The 25,650-nt window shown below is 54.0% G+C and overlaps 9 protein-coding genes across 9 annotated transcripts; 7 read left to right on the plus strand and 2 right to left on the minus strand.

Moving 5' to 3' along the window:
• Window positions 1-304: 304 nt before the first annotated feature.
• Window positions 305-4,665, minus strand: J4E79_001048 (uncharacterized protein; the record flags this gene model as incomplete). The annotated part of the gene is made up of 2 exons (XM_049349959.1): window positions 305-4,519; window positions 4,567-4,665. 2 exons carry the CDS (start codon window positions 4,663-4,665, stop codon window positions 305-307), a joined length of 4,314 nt encoding a protein of 1,437 aa, XP_049215118.1.
• Window positions 4,666-5,066: 401 nt separating this feature from the next.
• J4E79_001049 (uncharacterized protein) lies at window positions 5,067-6,606 on the plus strand (the record flags this gene model as incomplete). Its single annotated transcript, XM_049349960.1, has 3 exons — window positions 5,067-5,085; window positions 5,276-6,383; window positions 6,432-6,606. 3 exons carry the CDS (start codon window positions 5,067-5,069, stop codon window positions 6,604-6,606), a joined length of 1,302 nt encoding a protein of 433 aa, XP_049215119.1.
• A 627-nt stretch (window positions 6,607-7,233) lies between these two features.
• On the plus strand, window positions 7,234-8,034 carry J4E79_001050 (uncharacterized protein; the record flags this gene model as incomplete). Its single annotated transcript, XM_049349961.1, has 1 exon — window positions 7,234-8,034. The coding sequence occupies one exon, from the start codon at window positions 7,234-7,236 to the stop codon at window positions 8,032-8,034; it is 801 nt and encodes a 266-aa protein (XP_049215120.1).
• Window positions 8,035-8,481: 447 nt separating this feature from the next.
• J4E79_001051 (uncharacterized protein) lies at window positions 8,482-9,770 on the plus strand (the record flags this gene model as incomplete). Its single annotated transcript, XM_049349962.1, has 3 exons — window positions 8,482-9,519; window positions 9,566-9,622; window positions 9,687-9,770. 3 exons carry the CDS (start codon window positions 8,482-8,484, stop codon window positions 9,768-9,770), a joined length of 1,179 nt encoding a protein of 392 aa, XP_049215121.1.
• Window positions 9,771-11,735: 1,965 nt separating this feature from the next.
• Window positions 11,736-13,030, plus strand: J4E79_001052 (uncharacterized protein; the record flags this gene model as incomplete). Its single annotated transcript, XM_049349963.1, has 2 exons — window positions 11,736-11,820; window positions 11,874-13,030. The coding sequence occupies 2 exons, from the start codon at window positions 11,736-11,738 to the stop codon at window positions 13,028-13,030; spliced, it is 1,242 nt and encodes a 413-aa protein (XP_049215122.1).
• A 508-nt stretch (window positions 13,031-13,538) lies between these two features.
• J4E79_001053 (uncharacterized protein) lies at window positions 13,539-14,444 on the minus strand (the record flags this gene model as incomplete). Its single annotated transcript, XM_049349964.1, has 1 exon — window positions 13,539-14,444. The coding sequence occupies one exon, from the start codon at window positions 14,442-14,444 to the stop codon at window positions 13,539-13,541; it is 906 nt and encodes a 301-aa protein (XP_049215123.1).
• Window positions 14,445-15,989: 1,545 nt separating this feature from the next.
• J4E79_001054 (uncharacterized protein) lies at window positions 15,990-16,837 on the plus strand (the record flags this gene model as incomplete). The annotated part of the gene is made up of 2 exons (XM_049349965.1): window positions 15,990-16,745; window positions 16,796-16,837. The coding sequence occupies 2 exons, from the start codon at window positions 15,990-15,992 to the stop codon at window positions 16,835-16,837; spliced, it is 798 nt and encodes a 265-aa protein (XP_049215124.1).
• Window positions 16,838-17,303: 466 nt separating this feature from the next.
• J4E79_001055 (uncharacterized protein) lies at window positions 17,304-18,773 on the plus strand (the record flags this gene model as incomplete). The annotated part of the gene is made up of 3 exons (XM_049349966.1): window positions 17,304-17,846; window positions 17,912-18,622; window positions 18,684-18,773. 3 exons carry the CDS (start codon window positions 17,304-17,306, stop codon window positions 18,771-18,773), a joined length of 1,344 nt encoding a protein of 447 aa, XP_049215125.1.
• An 862-nt stretch (window positions 18,774-19,635) lies between these two features.
• On the plus strand, window positions 19,636-24,090 carry J4E79_001056 (uncharacterized protein; the record flags this gene model as incomplete). Its single annotated transcript, XM_049349967.1, has 4 exons — window positions 19,636-20,014; window positions 20,090-20,980; window positions 23,103-23,417; window positions 23,468-24,090. 4 exons carry the CDS (start codon window positions 19,636-19,638, stop codon window positions 24,088-24,090), a joined length of 2,208 nt encoding a protein of 735 aa, XP_049215126.1.
• Between the last annotated feature and the right edge of the window lie 1,560 nt (window positions 24,091-25,650).

The following is a 25,650-nucleotide window of genomic DNA, read 5'->3' on the forward strand; positions in this document are numbered from 1 at the left end:
ACGCTAGTGCACCGTCTCACCATCTCATGTCAGACGAGCGGACATTGTCACAAGTACACATGTTCGAGTGAGCTTAATTTTATTGATGCTGCTACCGACGACTCAATGTGGGTATCAGGCTGCACCAGTCCTATCATCCACCGTTATCTTCCCAACCCTTGAGCTCTTTCCCTGACATGTACGCGCATCGTCTATGCATTCCTCCCAGATGTGTCCACGCTGAACGCCGCAACGCCACGCTAACCTACTTTCTGGAACGCTCAAACAATACCGAACAGACATTCAAATGATCGAGAAGAAGACTCTACTGTGCAGCAGGTTGCGCGCCGCCCCTTGGGCCTCCACGCCCACGGGATCCGCCACGACCACGGCCTCGTCCTCTACCACCACGTCCGCCATCTAGATTGGCCGGCGGTGGTACGTTAGAGTAGTTTCGCGGCTGAAAGTTCGGGTTGTTAGGAACAACTCCCTCCGCCGGATCAGTGTTGTCGATGACAGTGAAGCCACCACGGCCCCTGTGGCCTCCTCGTCCACGGGGAACGAAGTCTGCTGAGCCACCTCGGAGGTTACCGCGAGCGTTGCCGCCGTTTGGAGCTTGGTTCTGGTTCTGCGTGGGTTGGCCATTTGCTTGTCCACCACGGGGCGCAAATCCGCCACGGCCACCACGAGGTGGTCCACCATGGATCGGGAGGGTCTGCTGCTGTCCTTGTGGTTGCTGTGGTCCTGGGCTTTGGCGTGGTGCGAAGCCTCCACCCCGTCCGTTCGCGCCTCCGAATGCTCCTCGGTATGACCCACGAAGAGGTGCTGGCGTACCCGCTGGAACGAGCTGAGGACCCCCAGGGGCACCGAAGCGAGGCATGTTGTACGATGAAGGTACTTGTTGTGGGCGCTTCGCGGCAGCAGCACTGGAATAGTGGACGACCTGCTGATCCGTCATGTTGAGAACTGCAGTTGCTGGAACAGTAGATCCTCTGAATGGCGAACAGCGGTCTCCGAGCGATGTACCGCTCATAAAAGTAGCATCGAACACAACATCCAGCAGCAAAACACGTGCGGTGCGGGTCTTGCCAACCACGGTACCTGATGATCCAATTGGTACCCTTCCAGAGTCTTGAACATAGACGATGCGATCGCCAATGCTAAAGTTCTGGTGTCCAAGACGCTGCTCCGCATCAGACGGCTTCAGCAAGGCAACACGTGGCACCTTGGCGACGGTCTTGGGCTCCACTTCTTGTGTAAGTGGGAAGTTGGCATCAGCCGCTTGCTCGATGAGCTTGACTGTATCAGAGTCGAGCTGCTCGGCGTCCAAGGGTACTTTCTCAAAGTTCTTGGTCTGGACACTCTTTAACCAGGCTCCAATCTCCTTGACCTTCTGCTTTGCAACCTCGGGAGGATAAAAGTCAGTGTCCTCCCATCCATCACCTGTCGGGTTGTTGATAATGGCGGCAACAAACTCTGGGAACTTGATCATATACTGCGCCAAAAGGTCCATCGCTTTCTGGCTGTACTCCCATCCGTTGGCTGATTTACGAGAATAGCCCAACACCTTGAGCTTCTTCGCCTCGAACTTGAGGTTCAATCCAAGGTTGAGCTTGAGGCCACTTGAGTTGACGTTGAAAGAGGACGTAAGCTTGGACAATGCAAGCGGCGGCATGTTCAATTGCCTGGCCACAACGTAAGACGGAACATAGGGTGTTGACCTTTCAGCCTTGCTGACAACTTCACGTCCAAAATGCGGCTCTTGCTTCTTGAGCTTGGCGACCATGATTGTAGCCTTGTTGTCGGCATGGCTGACGACTTGCAGAGGACGGCCATAGGCGTAGTCTCCGAGATAGAATGCGCGTGCTCCTTCGGGGAATTCCTCCTCGATAGGGAGTGCCTCTTTCTCCAGGAAGCGAGGGTCTGCGCTGAAGACGTCGTCTACGACTGTCTGGGTCGCGTACTCCACTTGCAGCCCAGCAACCTCACCGTACTCCTTGATGGTGGCTCCTTCGTCAGTCTTCCTAAGTCCCTTGAGCATTTCTACATGCACGAGGGACTCAATCTCTCCGACGTTGATACCGAGGCGCTTGCTGTACTGGTTTTCGATGCGGTTGGCTGTCTTCTTCCAATTGGAGATCTCCTGTGGACCATGAGGGATAGCAACAGGTGCAGGAGATGGGCCATCCTCGGGCAAGACGTAGTCGAATAACTCGTCCGATACTTTGACCACTTTCGCTTCGTGTAAGAAAGGATAACCAACATGAACCGCCTTGCCTAGCTTGGCCTGTGCGTGCGAGACAGACTGTCGTGGCTCTGTATCAAGGAGTGTGATGACCATGCTTTCGTTCCGGCTATCTTGCATGAAAACATTGACGCCTGCAAACTCCAGCTTGCCATGGAACGGCAAAGTCTTTAAACTGGGAAAGCCAGCCAATGCCTCGGCTCCCAGCTTAACACCGTCCATGAGGCCGATGTAATACTCCAGTCCTTCCATTGTCGGCAGGTCGAATATGTTCTCGATGCACTTGCAGTGGGGAAGGTCCGGGAAAACGCCTGGCAAAGATGACTGGTACACGAAATCCAGATCTTTGGCGTATGTGAACTTGAGAGAAACACCAAATGAATTACGCATCTTTTCATCTGGCGTCAAGTCATTTTCCTTTGTGGCCATGGCCTTGAGCAGACGGTCCTCTTGGATGAACGGAATCTTGACAACAGCCTCCCAGTCCTGTTTCTTTCCGTTCATATCGAGAGTAAAGTCTCGGGGATAGAAATCGATGATGGGAGAGTCCTCGTTTGTCATGAGAGGATGGTACGCTTTCGGTACGATACTCTTACTGCGGTCGGGCAGTACACCCATCAACTGCTGGAAAGGCTTGAACGGCTGTCCAAGCTTAAAGTTAATGTCCGCCTTCAGACCCCGCTTGACGTCAGAAATCATGGGCGAGTAGTGGTAGCCATAGTACCATGGCCATGACGCTACTCCGCGGTAGTAGTAGAAAAGAACCCATTGCAATCCTTGCACGTAGTTCTCCGTCAGTTTGCGTAGCTCCTCCTCGTTGCTGCGATCCCAATCGAATTTGCTCTTGTAGTAGTCGTTCTTCCAAGCGTCGAACTTCTCGTCGTATTTCTTTTGCATCTCAGTTTGGGCGTCTTCGGGTGAGATGTCGACAACCTTGGCCTGCTCGTACTTCTGTACGACGCGTACAATGGCTTTCGTGGATTCGTCGTCCATCTCGTCCTCGTCGTCCGAATCACCCTCGACCAGCTTAGGTGGAGCTGTAACCTGAATATGGCGATCGCCGTCGTCATTTTGTACAGTCTTCCATGGAAGATGTAGTTTGTCGGCAAGTTCCTGGACAAACTTTCGGTCCTCTGCAGGAAGAGATACAGGAAGGTCCAGCGGGGCTGGCTCTTTCTTCTCCAAGTAATCGCCCAGCCAACTCTTTACCTTGGAGAACAGAGCCTGCTGTTGGGTAGTCATAACAATCGTGCCTCGCTTCGCCGTCTTCACCATTACATCTTCCTTTCCAAGTTTCTTACCCTTGAACCAAGCGGCGTCGGAGTTTTCAGATTCGAAATGACGGTATTCGATGTTTGAGAGTTCATCCAACAAGATAGCCAAGCGCTCCATGTTGATGACACCCTCCTCGTTGATGTATCCTTTGCCCTTGGGCAGGACAGTCTTGTAGACGTTGAACATGAGGGCCAAAGCGCCCTCGTTGATATGCAAATGTGGAAGATTGGGAAGGAAATCGTTGCCAACAAAGAAAGCCATAAGAATGAAATCGTCAATAACACGCTCCATGTCGAACGGAAAGCTGAGAGCTCCGGGCTCTTCCAGTTCCTGGAACTCAAGCTCCAGGTATTCTCGCACAATGCTGAGATGCATGAGGTAGAAGTTCTGGTGTTCCAACTCCTTGGACTTGGTTTGGCTTTGGCGACCAAACGTCACCTCCTCACGCAGTAAACTGAAGTGGGGATCGTGGCTGAGCAGACCCAACATGATCAGGTCGGCATCGAGACCGTACAGGCAGTGGCGGCGGTTCGGGTCGTAGCCCGGCTGTGCCTTGGCCTGACGGATGTACTCCATGACCTTGTGCTCTCCCTCTCCGGGAACCTCGTGACCAGACAGTACGACTTCCACGCCCTGCCAATCTATGTCCTCGGAGACCTTCTTGTTGATGAAGTACTTGAGCTGCTGCGTGAGCTTCGCCATAAAGGCAGTGCCTGGCGTAATGCAGTTGCTGTCAAACGCTTCCTCCGTCGGCATCTCTACGCCTTCGCGGATAGCCTTCTCGCGAGCCTTTTCAGTATCGAGAGCGGTTCGGAAACGTCGTGCACGCTGCTGGTTCATCTTGGCGCGTGGGGCGACACCATCGATGGCCATGAAGAAGAGCTGCTTGGGCTTGATCTTGCCAAACAAGTGCTCGATGTAGTTGAAGATGGAGATGAACATCTGATCTTCGGACTTGCGCGCCGTGACGCTGTCGGAATCGTTGTGGGTGCAATTGTGAATAATACCGTTCATGTCAAGCTGTGACTGTTAGCTAGGCGCATCAATTGCGACACACGGGTACCCACGTAGAGACAGTCGAATTCGGGGATGCGGTTTTCGGCAATGAGCTGCGAAATACCGGGATACCTTTCGGACATCCATCGAAAGAACTTGGGGACACCCATGATTGCTACTGTCTAGGAATAGCTGAAGATGGATGGATATGGTGGTGAGGCGGCGATGCACCTTGTGTGTACAAGTGGCGGGGGTGAGAGTCGCAAAGAGGGCGACCAGGAGGAAGATGTGACAGGGAGAAGCGCGCAAAGGCGCTGTGGGTGGGAGGGCGAGAGAGAGTATGGGGTGGTGGTTCTCGACGCTGGGGTCTTCAAAGAGTCGGAGTCTTGCTCATCGACGCAATGCATATGCTGGCGGCGACTGCCAAGCAGGTGGGGCGCTAAGAGATCGACATCGGGGTTGGTCCAAACGCGACTTTTGGGAGCGCGTCGTGCCTCTTCCACGCTTTACACACGCAGCATTCCACACAATACACTTTGTCCTTGACCTTCAGTACGATCGCAAACACATCATGGACGAGACTATGAGCGGTAAGTTCATTTCCTGTTGGAAAGTGTGGTCCGCGACAGCGTCATGCCGACCAACAGCAAGCTTCGCTTTACCATTCGCATCGATACAGTCGGCGCATGGCATCCAAGCTCGCTACCGGATTCCTACAGTCACCCACGTCTCTTAAATTATTTGAAGTGCCCCAACGCCTGATACTAATTCCACCGACAGACGCTCTCGATTCCCGCGAGATGGACGACCAAGAACAGACCGAGCAGAAGATCATCAACGAGGAGTACAAGATGTGGAAGAAGAACAGTGTCTTCCTCTACGATATGCTGTACGGCCGCGCGCTCGAGTGGCCGACGCTCACAACGCAATGGCTACCGGACAAGAAGCCCGTCGAAGGCACCAACATGAGCCAGCACCGCGTCATCCTTGGCACCCATACGTCAAACCAAGCCCAGAACTACCTCCAAATCGCCCACTGCGAGATACCAGACGCCCGCGTTCCAGACCTTACCGAGCTCAACGAGGAACGGGGAGAGATTGGCGGCCACGGCAATGCGAAGCGACCCTTTGACTTCAAGATTGTGCAGAAGATCAACCACCCCGGCGAGGTCAACAAGGCCCGCTACCAGCCTCAGAATCCCGATATCATAGCGTCGCTCTGTGTCGATGGCAAGGTGCTTATCTTCGACCGGACCAAGCATCCGTTGCAACCAAAGGATGACACCATCAAGTTCGAGGCGGAGCTTGTGGGTCACAGCAAAGAGGGCTTTGGCTTGAGCTGGAGTCCTTTGAAAGAAGGACATCTGGTGACTGGTAACGAAGATACTACAGTCAAGACATGGGACATCAAGAGTGGCTTCTCTAAGAACAGCAAGACCATCAGCCCGACGGCAACATACAACATCCACAGCGCAACCGTCAACGATGTCCAATACCACCCAATCCACCACCAGCTCATCGGTACTGCGTCAGACGATCTTACCTGGCAAGTCATCGATACTCGTCAGGAGGCATACAAGAAGGCGCTGTACAGGAAGGAAGCCCACGAAGACGCGGTCAACTGCATCTCGTTCCACCCCGAGTTCGATTCGATGCTTGCGACGGGTTCTGCCGACAAATCGGTGGGAATCTGGGATCTTCGCAACATCGACAAGAAGATACACAGCCTGCAGAGCCATCGCTCAGATGTCATCGGTCTGCAGTGGCACCCGCAAGACGCTGCTATCCTTGCCAGCTCTAGCTACGATCGCCGTGTCCTCCTCTGGGACTTCAGTAAGATAGGCTCTGAACAGACGGAGGATGAGCAAGAAGATGGGCCCCCTGAGCTGTAAGTTGTTCCGAACCTATGTCCGGCTCTTGTACTAACTTTTCACAGATTGTTCATGCACGGTGGATTCACCAACCGAATCTGCGACTTTGACTGGAACAAGAACGACCCTTGGCTCATGATGGGTGCTGCCGAGGACAACCAGCTGCAGATCTTCCGCCCTGCGCGCAAACTTGTCGAGCCGCTTAACAAGACTGTGAACCATGGAGAGGTCTCAGACTGAGCTCCCTCATCCTCTAGACCTGTTCCTTTCTAGGTGGCTAACCCAAGGGTGTTTGCAGGTTGCGGTAACGACTTCGGCACCCGAGGAGCCTTCTCCGCCCGGTGATTCCCAGGTGATTGAAAGCGCGGGAGAGGCTTCAGAAGAAGAGGTTTCTAGACGTTCTGAGAGTTCCGAGCTTTCTGATTCTCCTCCATGGAACACACTCGCAGACGAAACAGTTCTCGATGCTCGCCTTCGTAGCGGCCGTGAACGTTGATCATAACGGAGTGGTGGTGGAGCAAAGTGAGAACATGAGATTGGTGTTGGGCGCAACAGCTTAGTGATATCCTTCTCGAATTCTTTTCCGAATACAGTTCCGTAGAAACATAAATCAGAATGCGTCCGTTACAACATACCACTGTCTCATTGCATGAAGCTCTTGAGTAAGCAGTGCTCAATGCGAACCATGGACTGATTATGAGGCCCGTGCTAGCTAACCTCCGAGGTACGAACTCTCTGGTCCCCGCAATCGTCATCCCATCTCTCACGCACCCGCCATGTGAAAGCAACATCAACAGCCAAGCCCTTATAACCGGGCTTGCAGTTACAGACATAAATACCATTTCGCCAATAGAAGACTAGCTCACGATGCTTCTCCTCGGTCTCACCGGCTCCATCGCGACGGGCAAGTCGACCGTGTCGTCTATCCTTTCCAAGTCGCCCTACTCGCTCCCCATCGTAGATGCCGATCTCATCGCGCGACAAGTCGTCGAACCTGGCACTCCGGGCTACAATGCCATCGTCGAACACTTCTTGCCTACTACGCCCGACCTCCTCCTTCCCGATGCGACACCCAAAGGACGCCCGCTGAACCGGCCAGCACTGGGGCGGAGAGTCTTTGGCGGTGGAGAAGAGAAGGAGCGCGACAGGAAGAAGCTGAACAGCATCGTGCACCCTGCCGTGCGCAAGGAGATGTACCGACAGATGGTGTGGGCCTATCTGCGCGGCAACTGGGCTGTCGTGCTAGACGTCCCTCTCCTCTTCGAAAGTGGCTGGGAACGCTACTGCGGTACCATTCTCGTTGTCGGCGTCTCGGACCCTGCGATACAAATAAAGCGTCTGCGAGATCGCGACTCTCATCTTACCGAAGAGGATGCGCGCAATCGCGTCATGAGTCAAGGTGACGTGCGCGAAAAGGCCGAGCGCTGTTTGCGGAGAGGTCCGGGAAATGGCGTCGTAGTCTGGAATGATCACGACAGGAGTTACCTAGAGAAGGAGATACAGAGAGTCATGCAGGACGTCAGGAATAACAGCCCGCGATGGTGGAGTTTCCTCCTCTGGGCCTTCCCGCCGTTTGGAGCCATGGCTGGCGCGTTGAGCTGGTACAGGATGCGCAACGTGCAGCTACAGTGGGAACAGGAGAAAAAGCGGGAGAAGGCGAAGCTATAGAAGGTGGGCTGATGCGTTGACTCAGATGCCTTTGCTTCGAGGGTAACAGAGGGTCGGTGCTGGTGCGTGTTGGTGTTTGTTGGATGTGCGCATAGGTATTCTAGCAATTGGCAGCACGGGCGCTGTGTCACGGTAAATGTTTTCAAGTCTCTCAATATGTCTCTGTGTCTGTCGTGTCTTGCAAACATGTCTCGTCGCTCTGCATATCGTACCTTCGTTGTCGTTGTGTGTCTATCATGCGGCAGGCAAAAGGCTGTTCACCTTCACCTCTGCTCCACTATTGTGGACAATATGCCGTCATCAAAGTCCTCACCACACCGACGCTTCTTCATTCGCCCCGCTGTACGCAGATCTGCAAATCGCAGTAACTCTGTCTGCAACACATACATTTGCAAGTGTCCATCGTGCGCTCCTCCCGAACTCCAGCCATACGACTACAATGCGAACATGAGCTCGATAACCCCCCAATCTTTTGTCGACGATGGCGGCTCTTTCACGAAGCGCACGCCTCGCGGTCTTGACCACGGCCATGTCGCGAAGTGGGTTACCAGCAACAGCTCAGACACCTCAGCCTATACCGGCAGTTTCATCGATGACGGCGCGGACATGCACCTTCCTCCGGAAGCGGACCCAGGCTTTGGCCCAATCGATACACGCTTCTACAAGCAGAGAAAACGACCAGAGCCCAAGCATGGTTCAGGGACGATGTGGAACAAAGACATGCAAAAGGCGATTAGTGGAGATATACAACGGAACTTGGAGAAGATCCGAGGTCTAGGCGGACTACAGGTGAAGAAATCGGGTCGCAATCAGGGTACGAACGAGACAGCTGGCGGACAAGGAGAGAAGAAAAAGGATACAGTAACGATTCCTATGCCACCTCAATGGGGGACGTTCGTCATCAAAGCAGAGGATGGCAGGGTTATCGTCGTGGACAAGGACGGAGAGTTCGACTCTGGACCACAAAAGGCTGTCAGTGAGCAACAGCGACCATGGGTCAAAGCAGCGTCAACTATCGAACCAGCCTCCCCTGCTCGCACTTCATTTGCCCCATCGCCACCGAAACATCGCAACTCGACCCGTCCGTCGAAGGAACCCTCAGGCGACAGCCGGAAGCAGAAGACTAAAAGTGAAAAGAAGGACAAGGATAAGAAGTCTCGCCAATCACACCACTCACCACCAAAAGCCCTCACGCCTATCCCTGAGTCGGACTACGAAGACGGCTACTTGCCTTATGACGGCGAGAATATAGGGTCGCCAACGGGGTTTATGATGACAGGTGGTGCCAGTGGCTGGCCTTCTAGCAAGCCTACATCTATTGCCTCTCCAGCTATATCAGTGAGCGATGGCTACGAGTACATAGCCCCAGGCTCACCGCTCAAGACTATCAGTGAGGGATTTAGATACGTCACACCAGCCTCAAGGGGCTACAAACCAGTTGTTCCAAAGTCGGACTCATGGGTCGAAGAGAAGAGATCATCACCTGTGCGTTCACCACCTGGAGGATGGCCGTCTCCCGAACTGTCTCCAGTTAAGGACAATCGTGAGGCAGGTTCAGAAAGGTCTTGGGACGGAGGGAAGTTTGAGGGTGCGTGGAAAGCTGCCAGTCCAAGTCATTCACACAAGAGTGACAGATCGCACCATACCAGTAGGAGCGGCAAGGCACGAAAGTCAACGAAAGACTTCGACAATACTTCGGTAAAGAGCCATTCGACCTACAGAGCGCCTACAGTTGAAGATGCGCCCAGTGACTCTTCGAGAGAGAAAGAAGATCACATTGCAACTGGATGGGGAGGCAGTGTGAAGAGCAACGTTTCTCATGACTGGGATGCCAACAAGAAGAACAGCGAAGAGAAAGACAAGACAGCTGGATGGGCTTCACCTCTAAACAATCCTCACCCATATACATGGGGAAGCACCAAATCTCCCAGCGAGAAAAGCTGGAGCAATAGGCCTAAAGCCGCCGACAATCCTGCCTGGACTGGCATTGAACCCTTTACTTCCCAGAGCGTAGTCAACAGCCCCACGACTTCACGTGTTGGCGGTCCAACGCATCCTCCGAGCAATACTGCATGGGATGGCTTCGAAATAAGTAAAGGGACTAGTGATGCCGGTGTCGTCGGCACAAATAGTGAACGCGGATCTCTAGGAAATCAAAGTCGAGTTTCCAGTCAGCCGTCTACACACCGGTCTCATCGAAGTCACGACACCCGTACTAGCCACAAGACTAACAGACACAGAAAAACTACTGGATGGGAAGACGCCCAATCAGGCTGGGCTGGTGGCAGTCGGACTAGCTATAGGAGCCAGAACTCCCATCAGCCTGACGCTGCGACCGGGTGGCCTGGTAGTCGTGCCGCCAGTCAAACGAGCTGGAATGGGGAAAAAGCTCATGTCAACTATGGCGATGGTGATGACTGGGATGACGGAGATAAGGGCAAGGGAGCTTCTGCGAATGGCTTCGATGAGGACAATGCGACATACTTAAATGACAATTGGGGTGGCATTCCAGTCCGAGTGGGGAGTCGCGCGGGGAGCAGGGCCTCCAGGCAGAGTGGTGACGGCTGGGAGTAAGCAGACCTCGGGAAGACGCGACGACGCGACGTGACTGCAAAGGAAAAAGCAAACGGAGACATTGCAATGGAAAGAAACTTTTAATCAGCTGCTAGAGCATACAGAACCATCAGAAACACTAGCTGCAAGTTTGAAAATGCTCCACGGGATTGCCAATCTGCTATAACTAAAGGGATGCATGACAATTAATATGCGCATCAGCAGTCAGCATTGAAAGCCAACAAGAAGTCAGCTCGACATGCATGATCCAGCAAATTCGCGTGCATCCTGCCTCATCGCGTCGAGCAGAGGGAACCCCGCTGCATATAGGTGCGCGTCGAAACACCAACGCGATGCTCGAAGACCAGCAGATGGTCCGGACTTCACCGGGTCGCCAACCACCTATGACACCATGACATGTCTGTGACAAGTGACAAACGCAGACCAACGTACAAGAAGCCTCGGACAGCGTCTCTACTGCACGCACTATGCCTCAGCACGCTGCAAGGCCGGGATGAACGCGCAAAATCGAACCAGCGTTCACGTCCATATCGCGAGCGCGCAAAGTCGCGTTTTGGTGGCGCAAGTGACACTGCAGGTGGATCCGGAGCTTCCTGGCCAATAGACTGCATTACATGCCGGGGCTTGGAGGGTTAAAACCAGTTTTGCATGATAGTTTCGGGACATGATCCTGGTCTGAGTGGAGAAGACGGACGCGATTGTGGGAGGCGGCCCCTAAGTGCGTGATGGACACGCTAAGTTGGAGGGAGACTGGGGACGCGTTGAGTGCGCCCATGTAATAGCTTCATGACCCAGTCTCGCATCCTTCTTCCTCCCATCTCTTCTCTTCAGACTTGATCGTGTCCAAGTTCTCTGTCGTTGACTCAGCTTCCTCTAAACACTGTTAGAGTCGTAGTCGAGACATTTGTTGTTGTTCTTGTTTTCGGTCTGCCGCCTTGGACCTAGTCGCGCGCTCCAGCTCAAACGAGATACGATTACCACCCCACCTTTCGCACCTTCCGTCCCAACGACAATCACCTACAACACCACTACCCACATACCTCAATCGCGTCAATTGATCTTTCGGGCCGATATACCTTCTTCACATCATTTCAATCGCTATCACAACATCACCGACAGTCTCTACCATGGCCACCTCTACGCGCCAGCCGTTTGCCGAGCTTGGCTCGTCACGTCTCCAGGTACTCCAGAGCGCGAAGAACAGGCAGAATGGTAAATAGCTTCACTCCACGTGCTATTACATCCACTAAACGCGTATGCGACAGCTTTTACACCAAACTTTGCGGCTCCGCAGGGCTTGAAGTCAATTCCTACGCCATCGACGGGTAAGCGCCAGCGCGCACCCGAGATCTTCGAAGATGCCGACTCCGAGAACGTGGACCCGTCCATCTTCAACAGCCCAACCAAGAAGTCCAAGACAGCCAGCCACAGCGATGCAGGATACATCAAGCCGGCCAACTTCTCCATTTTCACCTCGCCTTCCAAGCCCAGTGCCAGCAGCCTCAATGCGACGCCTTCCGTCCCGTCTGTGCGCAAAGCACTTTCGTCACCCAATACTGCCAAGTCAACGCCCATCTCCACCAGCCGCGGCTCGCCCAAGAACAAGCGTCTCCATGCCGTTTCAAAGCGTCGCGCATCTAGCTCGCCCTTCCGACGCGTCGACCCCCCATCCTTTACGCAGAGCAGCCCCAGCCTACCCTTCTCCATCGACGCAGCCCTCAGCGGCTCCATCTCGACTTACACACCCAAGGCCCCCACCGTAGCCGCCACGCCTGTTTCAGCACCCGCCCCGCAGACCCCAATCGTCGATGACAGCATGCCTAAGAGCTGGTTCTTCGAGATCCACGAGGACACGCCCGAGCAGGAAGCCGCAAACCTTATGGAGCACTCCGCATCTGTCCTCGACATATCATCCGACGATGACGCAAAGACCAAGGCCAGCAACGAAGACCGCGGCAAGGAGAACGTCCCGCCACCAGACTTCCTCGCTCAGCAAACTCGCAAGCGCAACCACGCGTCTTCCTTCGACGACGGCTACGAGACTGATATCCTAGCCGATATGCCTGTCAAGCAACCTCGTCTTCGCAAGATTGTCCAAGATGCCATGGATGAGGACCGGAGGCCATTGGGTGACCTTGCACCGAGTGAGTTCTATGCTGAAGGCTGTGACGCTACCTCGTACGTCACTGTCGATGCTGGAATCGAGAAGCCCTCGCGTCTGTCAAACGTATTCGATGCTAGCTGTGTGACACCTGAGAAGAAGAAGAGTGTTGTTGTTGAACAAGTCCCCGCTGCCGTTGAGGAAGAGACAACATTAGCCGAAGAGGTTGCTGCTGCTCCTGCTGCTGTTGAGGTACCCGCTGTCGAGGCTGTCGTCGAGACTTCATTACCAACATGCGAGGTACCTGCCGCCGCATCATGAGCCACGCTTACTTGCGCTGCTTCGTTCCTCTTCTTCTCCACAAATTCTTGGATTACCCAATTGGCGTTTGGATCTCCTCAAGGCGTTGTTGCTAGCCTGTCACGATGTCCACTGTTTATGGCCATGTCCACGCTTAGTTACGTATATACGATCGATATGGGGCGTTTTCGGTTGGCTGGTTGTTGTCTTATGATACCTTTACTGCAAGCGCAGGTCTGTCTTGCTTGATTAATACGATTACTTTCACTTTGAACAATTTCTTCTACTGTGACTTTGAACTCTGGTGATTGTGGTGACGGTAATCAGGTCTCTGATTGAAATGAAGTCTTGATTATCTGGAACGGAAACGGGACAGATGCATAATTACTACATACGAAAGAAGCGGAGAGGTGCCAGGCCGTACAAGGTCGTATATGTGTTATCAGAACGCTCGTCGTAAATCTATCATACGTATCCATAACCCAAATCGCTACTTCGAAACGTGTCGACCATGATCAACCCCATGACACTAAGAGCGTAGCATAGTAGGATGAGGAGAAGGCGAGCGCCCTCTCAGCATGGGCGTACTAGGCTTAAGCATGGGGCTCGCCGTGGCGCTCAAAGCGTCCAGACTGAGCTTGCTGATAGCGTCAAGATTGCCCTGAACGTCATCGTCTGTGAGGTCGAGCATCAGACGAAGTTCATTCGCCTTCAACGGCGCTCCCAGCCCCACCATCAACTGTTCCTTGTCCACCGAGCCCGGCACGTCGTAGTAGTACCACCTGTAGTCAATATCTTCCAGCCGATGTGGCTCCGCAGGCGTCGTGAGCCGCGCAGCAACGCGGCGTACGTCCATGCCAAACACTCCCGATATAGATGGCTCGGTGCCGATTCCGCCCAAGCTGGCTTCCGCTCTGCCACGGAGGGGTCCGGGGACCTTGGCGTCCTTCTCGATGGGCGTCTCGTTGATGCGGTTCGAGGCGCCTGCGTCGCGCAACTTGGCGCGCTTGAAGGTTGCGTTCTTGAGCTCGGTCAGGCCGAGGACGATGTAGAGTGGCTTGCCCGCTTTGATCTGTTCCGCCATCCAGATGCGTGCCTCGGGGTCGTTGCAGACGGCTTGGAAAGCTCTCGACGATGACTGCGTTGTCCGTTGTATCATCTGCTCAGCCTTGACAGTGAGCAGGTTGGGCTGTCTGTATATCTTTCCGAGATCGAACCTCGCGCCATAGTTGGTCGTGAAGCGGCCTTCGGTGTCGACTGAGTAGAGATCTTTGTAGCGGAGCTGGATGTGGAAGTCGTTCAGATCGTCGACCTCTGCGTGCGCTTTATCGGGGTAGAAGGAGTCGCGTTCGGGGTGTAGGGGCTCTGTAACCAGTTGGCCGACTACGAGGGCGTCGGCGGGGAGGGGCTTCGGGAGGAGTGCATTCTGCACCATTGCTGCGGACCTGCGGGTTGCGGAGAGGTAAGTGTGGGAATGTGTCTGGAACGATGCAGACGAATGTTACGTGTTAGCTATTGACCTTCAGGGGCAATGGCGAAGGGTGAGCAAAAGTATGGTGAACCCCATGGCTGCGAATCGCTGCGAATCAGAGGGCTGCATCAGACCCGGTGGCAGGTGCTTGGCTAATCTAGCTAGAAGGTGCTACAAGACTACACGTTCGCAGTTTCGACATTGATATTGGATCAAGCAGCGCTCGCCGAGCCGATACGATATCGTAGGTTTCTATTGAGATGGAATTGGAGGTTTGGCCGACGAGTGTGTCACGTGCGTCTGCGGCATCGGAGAAATGAAATTCCCATCAGCCATGCGCGGGACCGATGGAGCATGGCAAACTAAGTCAGCGTGCGGCGGATACCGGCAACGTCATGTATATTGACAATAAAGCCCCATTGATTCTGCGTGTTGAGATCGTAGATGGTTGGGAGACGGCTTCCGCACGCGTGGAGCTTCCATGGATGCGCGGTTTTCCTTCGGCCGTGCAACATCACTCACGCTCTAGGCCGGCAGTTCCAAGGTTTCCACGACCGATCGGATCCGCTTGCTACATGTCGATGTACGCAGAGATTCTCGGAGCTACCACCATGTTCGCCTGCAGCTACATGCAGGGTCCGTCAGAGTCTTCCAACAGGATCGAGCAGACGACCGATGCCTCGATGAAGAAGAAAGAGCTGAGTAACGATTACTGTATCTGCCAGGCTCCCAGTTAGCAATGCACAGCGCCTTGCTTACTAGTAGCCAAGGCCGAGTACAGTAGCACATGTGGGTGTGCATGACATTCAACATGGCATAAGGTGTTCCAGTGGCAGCGTGGCGGCTTCGTACTGCACGAGCAGCTTAGACGCGCGGGTTGACACGGCCAAATGTCTCTGTCAAAGCATGAATCGCTGACAGCGCATGTCGTGTATCAATCGTGGGGTTCCACTTTGGGAACATGCAACAGCTCGGCGGCACCTAGGCAAGACCACGAGACAAGCGTACCTAAGGTTATTAGGTTGTAGCATTGGAAGAGTCAGCCACGGGATCGGAGAAATCGATGATAACGCGTGGGAGAAAAAGCAATGCGATGGGTTCACGCGCCTGGAAGGCACGAAGAGGCGGCCCAAGCTCCCGTAGAGCAAGCTAACAGAGGGGCAGGAACGTCACAGCAACCCACCCACCCCCGTCGGTCGCTAGGATCTCAGCGGAATAGCGAAGCCAGACTGTCCACATCTTGGTGCCATTGGCGAATCACGCTCGGTGGCATGACGTCCAGAAGCTGTTAGGACGAGCCACACGTCACTGTCGACCCAGCGCCCCTCACTAACCGCTAATGCGTGAAGCTGTCCATCAAGTCTTTTCAGCCGCAGAGGAGTACTTGAACCCCTCCGTGCCCCTCCAGATCAGCCTCCATCTTCTTATTCCATCACACTCAAACCCAATCTCTCTTCTATATACCCCAAAACCTTTCTACTCTATTCACAAACCCTCACAACCGCCACAATGATCAACGTTCCCCAAGCAACCGAGCTCAAGGACCTCTTCAGCCTCAAGGGCAAGGTCGTCATCGTCACTGGTGCCTCCGGCCCTACCGGTATTGGCACAGAGGCTGCCCGAGGATGCGCTGAGTACGGCGCCGACCTCGCCATCACCTACAACTCTCGCGCTGAGGGCGCCGAGAAGAACGCAAAGGAGATGAGCGAGAAGTACGGCGTCAAGGTCAAGGCCTACAAGTGCCAGGTCAACGACTACTCCGCCTGCGAGAAGCTCGTCAACGATGTCATCAAGGACTTCGGCAAGGTCGATGTCTTCATCGCCAACGCCGGAAAGACTGCCGACAACGGTATCCTCGACGCTACCGTTGAGCAGTGGAAGGAGGTCATCGAGACCGACTTGACTGGTACCTTCAACTGCGCCCGTGCCGTCGGTCTCCACTTCCGCGAGCGCAAGACCGGCTCCCTCGTCATCACCTCCTCCATGTCCGGCCACATTGCCAACTTCCCCCAGGAGCAGGCCTCCTACAACGTCGCCAAGGCTGGCTGCATTCACCTTGCCAAGTCTCTTGCCAACGAGTGGAGGGACTTTGCCCGTGTCAACTCCATCTCCCCCGGATACATTGACACTGGTCTCTCCGACTTCGTTCCCCAGGACATCCAGAAGCTGTGGCACTCCATGATCCCCATGGGCCGTGACGCCAAGGCCACCGAGCTCAAGGGTGCCTACGTCTACTTCGCCTCTGACGCCTCATCCTACTGCACTGTAAGTTTATAAATCCAGATTATATCGCTTCAATATATTAACAATCCCAGGGTTCCGATCTCCTCATCGACGGTGGCTACTGCGTCAGGTAAACGTATCGTCTCGACGACTGATACGAGTGGAGGAATACAATAATGAACGACATTATGCCGGAAGACTTGAGTCCGTGTAAATAGCATCGAGACAGTAATAAAGCTTCGCAGGTTTCACTTCAAAGCCTTCCATCATGTTGTCGTGACTTCACCTCGTTTTTCATTCCTGGTCGCCCAGAGGATCTTCGGTCTAATCACGAAGAAGATTTCAATCTTCGCACAATATATTTCAGCCGTTTTGTGTCGCGAAAAGACTTCAGGTTTGAGCGCAAAGCCCAGCGGATATCGGTAGGGCGGACGCGTTGGGGACGCGCGAATCGGCTGCGCACCCCCGCAGTTTAGCACGCGAGTCAGCATGATCGTCGTCCCTCAGCCGCGGCATCTCAACTCCACTACCAAATAGTCGAATACCTAAGTGACTCCTCAGTCCCACGGAGATGTCTCGCAACATCAGCAAGCCGACACAATGGCGAACCCCAAGCCGCGCGCCGATACGCCCCTTCCCTCCGTAATGCAGCCTCAGAAGAAGGAAACCTTCGGCAACCTCGCCCCATGGAGCGAACCGTCGTGGTACTCCGCCCTCGCCTCTCCCTACTACAACGAGTCGCACAAGAAACTACGCAATGCCCTCCGCACATACATCGACACGAACATTAAGCCGTACATGCTAGAGTGGGAGGAAGCTGGCGAGGCTCCAGCCCAGGAACGGCACAAATGGGCGCAGACTGGTTACGCATTCGCAGACGTGCCAGAACCATATCGCCCGCGCAATGTTCCAGGACCCGCGGGCATACCGGTCGGCGACTTGGACTTGTTCCATCTGTTGATCATGACGGATGAGAATAGTCGGATCGAGGGCGGTGTAGGCGTTGCTCTAGGTGGTGGCAGCGTGATTGGTGCTCCGCCGATTGTACATCATGGAACCGAGGAGCAGAAGAAGAAGTGGTTGCCGGGTTTGTTCACGTGGGAAACGAGCTTCTGTCTGGGCATTACTGAGCCGGGTGGTGGGGTGCGTATACTGATTCCGCGACATTTCCGTCGTTCGTATTCCGAGAAATATTAACTAGAATGTAGTCCGACGTCGCGAACCTCCAGACAACCGCAACCAAGACCGAAGACGGAAAATACTACGTCGTGAACGGCTACAAGAAATGGATCACTGGCATGCCATGGGCTACACACATGACGACTGCCGTTCGCACTGGAGGACCTGGCGCTACGGGAATCTCAGTCCTTGTCATTCCCACCGACTCATCCGGACTCACACACCGCCGTATTCCCAACTCAGGGCAAAAGGGTGGAGGCGCAAGCTTCGTGGAGATGGACGATGTCCGCGTCCCTGTATCCAATCTCATCGGCAAAGAGAACGAAGGCTTTCGAATTGTGATGACCAACTTCAACAAAGAACGCTACATCATGAGCATAGGCTGCAACAGAAAAGCGCGAACCTGTCTGAGCGAATCTTTCCATTACGCACATAAGCGACACACATTCGGCAAGCCCCTCATCGCCAACCAGATCATTGCGCATAAACTCGCTACAATTGGTCGGTATGTAGAGAGCCACTGGGCATGGCTCGAACAACTCGCATACCATATCCAGCAATCTCCGCTCGGCTGGCAGGATCCGGAGATTGCGGGCCAAATTGCCCTGTGCAAGGTGCACGGTGGTCGTATACTTGAGATGGCGAATCGCGAGGCGCAGCAGATCTTCGGTGGTGCTGGGTATCAGAAGGGTGGGCCTGGTGCTATTGTTGAGCAGATTAGTCGGGATCTGAGGATGATGGTATGTTTGATTCCTTGAAATGTGAAGTCTAGGATAGTATGCTGATGCTAACGTGTGCTAGGTTGTGGGCGGCGGCAGTGAGGAAATCATTGCTGATTTGGCGGTCAGGCAGGAGACGGCGCTTTCGAAGAAGCGGGGATGGAAGTTGTAAGTTGATATGAATGGCGCTATAGTACTGGATTACATCGTGCTGGAGTCCTGAAAATACTACGATGCCATGTTCAATCTACTGGTTTTCTGACGAATTCATTAATCGGGTCTCGCGGTCAACAGTAAAGGTTGCTCGAACTCACTGAGTATCCCTTGCGGATACACATGACAGTGCAGGTGCAATAATCGAGAGCATCTATAAACTGAGGACGTTGTGAATTGTCCAGCCCTGGAGGTGCTTTTGGACGATCGAAGGATCACACGCGCTACGCTGTTAGCCGAAGCGCTAATCCAGTTTCGCGCACCGAGGCCTTCCAAGTCGCGTCACCCCGGCCTTCGCGTCTCCCTGCTCCCTACAATCTGTCGTCTTGTTACCCACACCACAACGTCCATAGGCCCGTTAGCTAAGTGACTTGGATTCGACATATTTGAACCGATAGACAGAGTTGGTGTATGACTATCCAGCTTCCTCAAACCTACATAACCTATCCGATTGCCAACCTAGGATAGCGCGCATACGCTCATCCCTTCTCCACAAATACTTTTGAAGGCGCCTTTACTCCATTCGAAGTTGACACTACTTTGGACGTGCGCATATTCAATCCATAGCGCAAGAGCTGGGAAGACGCTGCGAAACAGCCGGCATGTACGGTACGTTTGTGTACACGCCTAAATTTAATCCTCCCGCTCATCGTCCCTCCTAAGCATTTGGAGAGCGAACTAGTGGCCCGAGCGACAGTAGTGGAAGAAAACGTGAAAGAGAAGATCATCAGTCAGATACGCCAGAAAGAGACTCGCAGGCCAATCCACCAAAGCAGCGCATACTCGAGCCGAATCCTGTGGCGGCTTCTGCACCACCGGACATGAACTCGGCAGCCATTTCTTTCGAATCGAAAATTGCCCTGGCCTTGGGTGGTTCGAGTTGGCAGCAACTGCAGGGTGACAGTGCTGTGGAGCCCACCATTGCGGCCGAAGATGGCGTTGACTCTGATTCGGACGGTGGGGATGCCATTCTGGAAATTCCTGAAGAAGAAGTGATCGATCCAGTCGTACTTGAGAAACGCAGGAGAAAAATGGCGCGCTTCAACAGCACTATTGCAAGAGATGCAGGACATGTTGTAGAGACAATCGAAAAGACCGCACTCATCCCGGTACCAGAGCCAGTAACATGGGACGAGGAACCGGAGCTGTTGTGTTGCTACAACTGGCAGGCTGCGGAAGACGGTACCAATACGATATTTGGTGAGTATATCATGACCTCCAGCCAGGCGTTTGCCAGTTGAAATGTCGAGTATTGTTAGACTCACATCTATCTAGTTCCCGGCGAGCCAGCAAAATGGCAACCGCCAAGTCTGCCGCACACTGTCGAAAGGGATAGTGGCTGGGATTCCAACGATTACAACTACGCTCGCCAACCGAAAAATCCGTACCTGCCGATGTTCAATGCCCTCCGGGTCATGTCACCAAATACCACTTTCCACAACGTTGATGTTCTCGCAGATCGCAACAATCTCCGTGTGTTGTTGGAATTTGCTCAGGGCAAGAACAACGCACCTCTCCGGCTCAATCTGTATCTAGTATTCAACACACTTGTCATCGTGCGCAGGGAGTCACGGTGGTGGAAACGTTCAGATGGGCATAGTTACGGGTTCAACTTCGAGCGAGCCTTCACCAAGAAAACTGAAGACATGGAGGATGCGACGAGTCACTATCGAGCCATACGATATGCAATGGGCCCTCTCAACGTCGTTTGTCGCTTCGAAGCAGACGCATACGACAACGGCATCATTCCCGACGATCTCACACAGACCGAAGCAGCAGCGGTGAGTGGAAGCTCACACGTGAACCCTCCAAGGTTCAATTACAACGCGCCAATTCGGGTCCTGCAGAAAGGCCATATCGTACCAACAGCCCAGATACTAGAGCTCAAAACTCAGGCTTATAACCCATTGGCATCAGGGTTGGTCGCATGTCAAGATCAGCTCTGGTTCGGTCGTACATCGTTGCTTTACACCGCTCCCTACGAGAAAGGTACCGGTGTTGTATCGAGGATCAAGGAGGAAGTCGCAACTGTAAGGGTGAAGACATGGGAGCAGAACCAGCAGGAACCGTTGAGGAAACTCGCTGCTCTGCTTATACGCCTGAGAGATGTGCTGAAGCGAGAGAATCGGCCGAATCGAGCTTTGATTCTTGTGAGGGAAGAGAAAGGTGGGCCAATCGTATTGCGTACGATGGAAGAACGAAGTTGGGCTGTGGACAGAGAGACACGTGAAACATTCTGGCCGCTCCCTACTCATGGCAATCGAGGAAGGGGTGGTGGAAGGGGCAGGGGTGCTTACAACAGCGGACCTCGCGGTCGTGGGAATTTCGCGCCAGCTCAAGGCCGAGGAGACTTGGCAGCTCCGCGCGGACGTGGCTACTTCACACCCGGTCAGGGTCGAGAGTCTGACTTTGCACCTTCTCGCGGACGGGGCCAATTCGTACCTGGTCATGGTCGAGGAGACTTTACACCTTCGCGCGGGCGCGGGCAGTTCACGTCTGGCCAGAGTCGAGGGGGTGATTCCGCGAACTTACGTGGTCGCGGGTATTACGCCCAACCTCAAGGTCGTGGCCAGCACCACTCTCAGCGAGGTAGCCGACAGTAGATTTTCAGCTCCTCCAGTGTATCGGGAGCGGATATAGTCGTTTGGGATGACCAAGTCCAGTACACGACCACGTCAACCTAGGGAAAACCTGGACAGGTCTGGAGCCTACATCGACGTTAGGCCACCTAATTTGCAGGGTTTCTTCTTGATGTAGCCTCTAGGGTGTTCAGTTTTTCCCTTGTATGAGGTGCGACCATTGGTGACCCGTCAAACCAAAAACAAGCCAGAAATCAACCAATATCAAAACTGTACATGAAATCTGCTGGCTTGCAGTCGCGCTAGCAGGTGAACAGGTAACCTTTGTTTCACAATAGAGGTAGCAATTATTGCGATATGGTACCTGATATCTCAACAAAGCTAGCTAGATAGAGTTCCGGGGCTCGCGTCCGAACCAAGACGGCGTACACGTAGTTTACCGAGGTCCAGGAACATCTTGACAGGACCACTGGAGTTCAATTCTTGCAGCTTCAGAAGGGCTTTTGCGCAGGAGCTCCTCGTGACCGTCTGGACGGCTTCAGTTAATATTGGTCGAGCTTGCTCTGAGCCTACACATAGAGAGGAAGCAGAGACAAGAGAGAGCAGCAGCAGCAGAGGTTGATCAGATCTAGTCTACTACGTAGTACGTTGAAGAGCGAGGCCGCTAAGACACTTATCGTGTAGACTGCAACTCTATGCAGGTCCAGTCTAGTTCCCAGCCCCCTCAGGCTATCGAGATGTTCTGAACCACGGTGACGTTGGTGGAAATTCAGATCAAGCCTAGATGAGTGTGATAGTTTGATCGACATGCTCTTACCATCGTGCCGTTTGTGTGACGTAGTCTGCTCGATGAACGAGGTGACGTTGGATCTTGGTGAGCTACTGTGATGTCGCCGAATAGTCAAAATTCGGTCGCGATACGATTGAAGCCCGAGTATGATGTAGACGAAGACTTGAGTCATGGGATCTAGTCCGCATGTGGTATCGAAGTTCACCGCTTCCCGTGATCGTGGGCAAGGTCAGGATATCGAGACTGAGGTAACGAGATCAGTCAGCAGGTGTAGCGATTGGGCAGTGCAGCGTCCCCTGACGTCTTCACGGGCGTGTGATAGATCAGCATAAGGCAGCACCACCCTTTGCACACCACGTAGCAATACCCCATCGTCGAAATCTCCGGAAGACCCTGATCTTCAGTTTATCCCACGCTTCATTGCGGGGGAACGGCCCTTCTCTTCAGGCGCACAACCTGGCCAGTCGAGCATCGCGGACGGCAATGGCTTGCAGAAGTGGGCCCGTCTAGACGTGCTGCCCATGCACGATGATCGCAGCCTACATACACAGCCCACTTGAGCTCTGCCACGCCGTCGCGAAGCTTCGAATGCGTCGGCAGCCCCGCAAATTTTGCACTTGTGCACGACGAGCTGAGGCATTAGGGCATATGACGACATGGTGTCTTGTGAGACTGGGCTGAGAGGTGCGGCCTAGCCGAGAGCCGCGCTTTAAGTGTCAGATGTTCGCCGCCGACTGTTAGACCACGCTACCTGGACACCTACACTCCACCACTACCTGCACCTTGACCGCTACAACAAGCAAGCAACATGGGTCGTCGCGATAGAGACAGACATTCCTCACCGGAGCAGCCGCCCCCGCCGCCATCACGTAAGATGTCCAGTATGCATTGAATCGGCACAGCGCTGACAAGGAAGCAGATCCGGGCACGTACCGCTTTGACAGCTACGAGAACGGCAAGCCAAAATGGGCGCCTGGCAAAGACGACAAGAGAGACTACCGCGACTACCGCGACAGCCGAAGAGGCGATCACCGCCGCTCTCGCAAGGAGAGGCCTGTAGACGATGCGCCGCCGCCGCCATATCCCAACAACCCTCCACCGCCCCCGCATGGCGCCTATCCTCCACCGCCTCCACCAGGCCACGAAGGTTATCCTCCGCCGCCTCCCCCTCCGCCGCCAGGAATGGAGGGCATGCCACCTCCACCACCTGAATCTATGCCACCACCACCTAGAGGTATGCCATCCTGTCAGCGCGCCTCGCAATTCCAGCTAATCAAACAGCAGAAGAACGTGACCCTCGTGGAGCCCGACCACGTCGCCATCGCAGGCAACCGTCCTACTCGTCCGACTCTGACTCTGAATCTCCACCACCCCAACCTCGACGCAAGCATCGCGAGGAACGCCGCGACGACCGCCCCCGCCGACCCAGGCACGAGGATACCTACGACTCATACGACGAGCACTATCCTCCTCGCCGGCCCAAAGACGATGGGCGCCGTGACCGCGACGGCTACAAGTCCGAAGGCTACAAGTCTGACCGCTGCCGCAAAGACAAGGACCCCTACTACGATGACCGCGAACGCCGTGACAGGCCCCGTGACGATCGCAGACGCCGCGATGATGGCTACGACAACAAATACGACGACATGTTCAATAGCAAGCCGCGTCGCGACTCTCGCTATGACGATGGAGGTCGCGATAGGCGCAGTCGATACGACGACGATGATCGCTACGACGACCGCCGCAGGAGTGGTAGAGGTGGAGGCGGCAAGCCGGGAAAGCCTGGACAGCCGGAGTGGCAGAGGCAGGCTATGGGCATGTTCAAGGACTATGCCCTACCTATCATCAAGAAAGAGGGCGCCAAATATGTGCAGAAGCAGATGGCCGGTGGCTTTGGAAGGCGCTGATAGACTGGATACGATACGACATGATATGATAACGTTGGGACGGGATTGCATGGTGTAATGGCTTGCTTTTGGTATTTCAGCGTCATGTACGGCGAGTTCTCTTGGATCATGAGGGGTTGCACTTTGGCGTTAAGGGACTGTACTCAACTTGATACCAATCTATACACAATCTACTTTCTCTTTTGAAACATCACGCTATGGAACTTCACTTGGACATGGTTGACTTTAACAGATTCTCATTGTGCATGCGAGCAACGAACGGCTGGCCAGTCCACAGACCCTAAGTACAATTAAGAGTACGGCCAAGATTACCCCCATCCAACAACGAAGCCAGGGTCTTTCCCCTTGCTTGCCGCCCGAATACAGTTCTAAGCGCCAAGGGTAACAGTTTAAGCGCAGTAGGCGATGAGGCAATTGATAGCGCAGGCAAAGCCCGGGGCGAGCCCACTGCAGGCTCCAGTACAGGTCTGGTATGCATCGAAGTCGGCGCAAGCATCAGCCTGAGCATCTGATGTGGAAAAGAGTGGTTAGCAAGAGCTTCTGCGGACGTGGTAGTTCATGTGAAAAGAGCATACCGAGAGCTGCTCCAGTCTGCTCCAAAGAGGTCGCAGGAAGAGCGGTGGCCGTGATGGCGAGGGCGGCAATGACGGCAGCGAAACGCATGGTGATGGTTAAGTGGAGGATTGGTCGTGTGTGAGAAAAGTGATTTCTTGGTTTGGATGTTGAAGTTGAAGAGTAGAGTCGAGTCGAGCTGATGAAGAATACTTCCAAGCCGACGAACGACGTCTTTATATACACTTCTCCCCTGCTCTACCAAACATCTTCCTTCGAACATCGTGCGAGCATCCATATCCAAATCAAGCATGTCAGCCCGGGAACAACGGCTAAGCAACGGATCGAAATCTGGGGGCGGGTAAGGCGCCCCGTAAGCCCCATAGGATTCTGAACACAACCACTACACACGACGATCAGGCACGCCTTGGGTTGACAGTTCCACTTTATGTCTCATCGAAGCGCGAATATCGCTCCTTCGATGAGAGTATACCTCGTATCCACCCGCCGGCTTAGTATGATTACCCCAGTTCCCCCCGCAGTGCGATGGGTACAGTGGACGGAAGCAATTTCTCCATGGATAATCTGTGTCTTAGACCTTCTTGCTGGCCTTACGCTTGAATCGTTCAATGGGTAGTAGCTCTTACCTTTCTGACGTCGTGGATGCCACGCCGGATAGGCCCGCAGTGAAGCTTTCTACCTGAATCAAGCTTTAAGCGCCGAGGATCGTGCCTTTCTTTCCGAGACATTGGCGTTGAGCGACATGAAGAGATGGTGTGGTGATATCGAGATGACGTTTCTTCCTGTCTGAAAACATTCAAGCTTCAAGTAGATCTGATGGCGTGCTGTAAACCGTATCGTATCACGTACCCAGCTTCAGTGAGCCCTTGCATTCCGCAACACACGAGCCCTATCTTCAGTCTTTCATTGGACGGTCAATACGAGGCGGCTTGTCGACAACAGCTCTGTGATCACCTTGTCTTGCATAGTGAAGCAAATTTACCGGTG

This window comes from Alternaria viburni, assembly GCF_023758015.1.
Source record: "Alternaria viburni strain BMP 2772 chromosome Unknown scaffold_2, whole genome shotgun sequence".
Lineage (NCBI taxonomy): Eukaryota > Fungi > Ascomycota > Dothideomycetes > Pleosporales > Pleosporaceae > Alternaria > Alternaria viburni.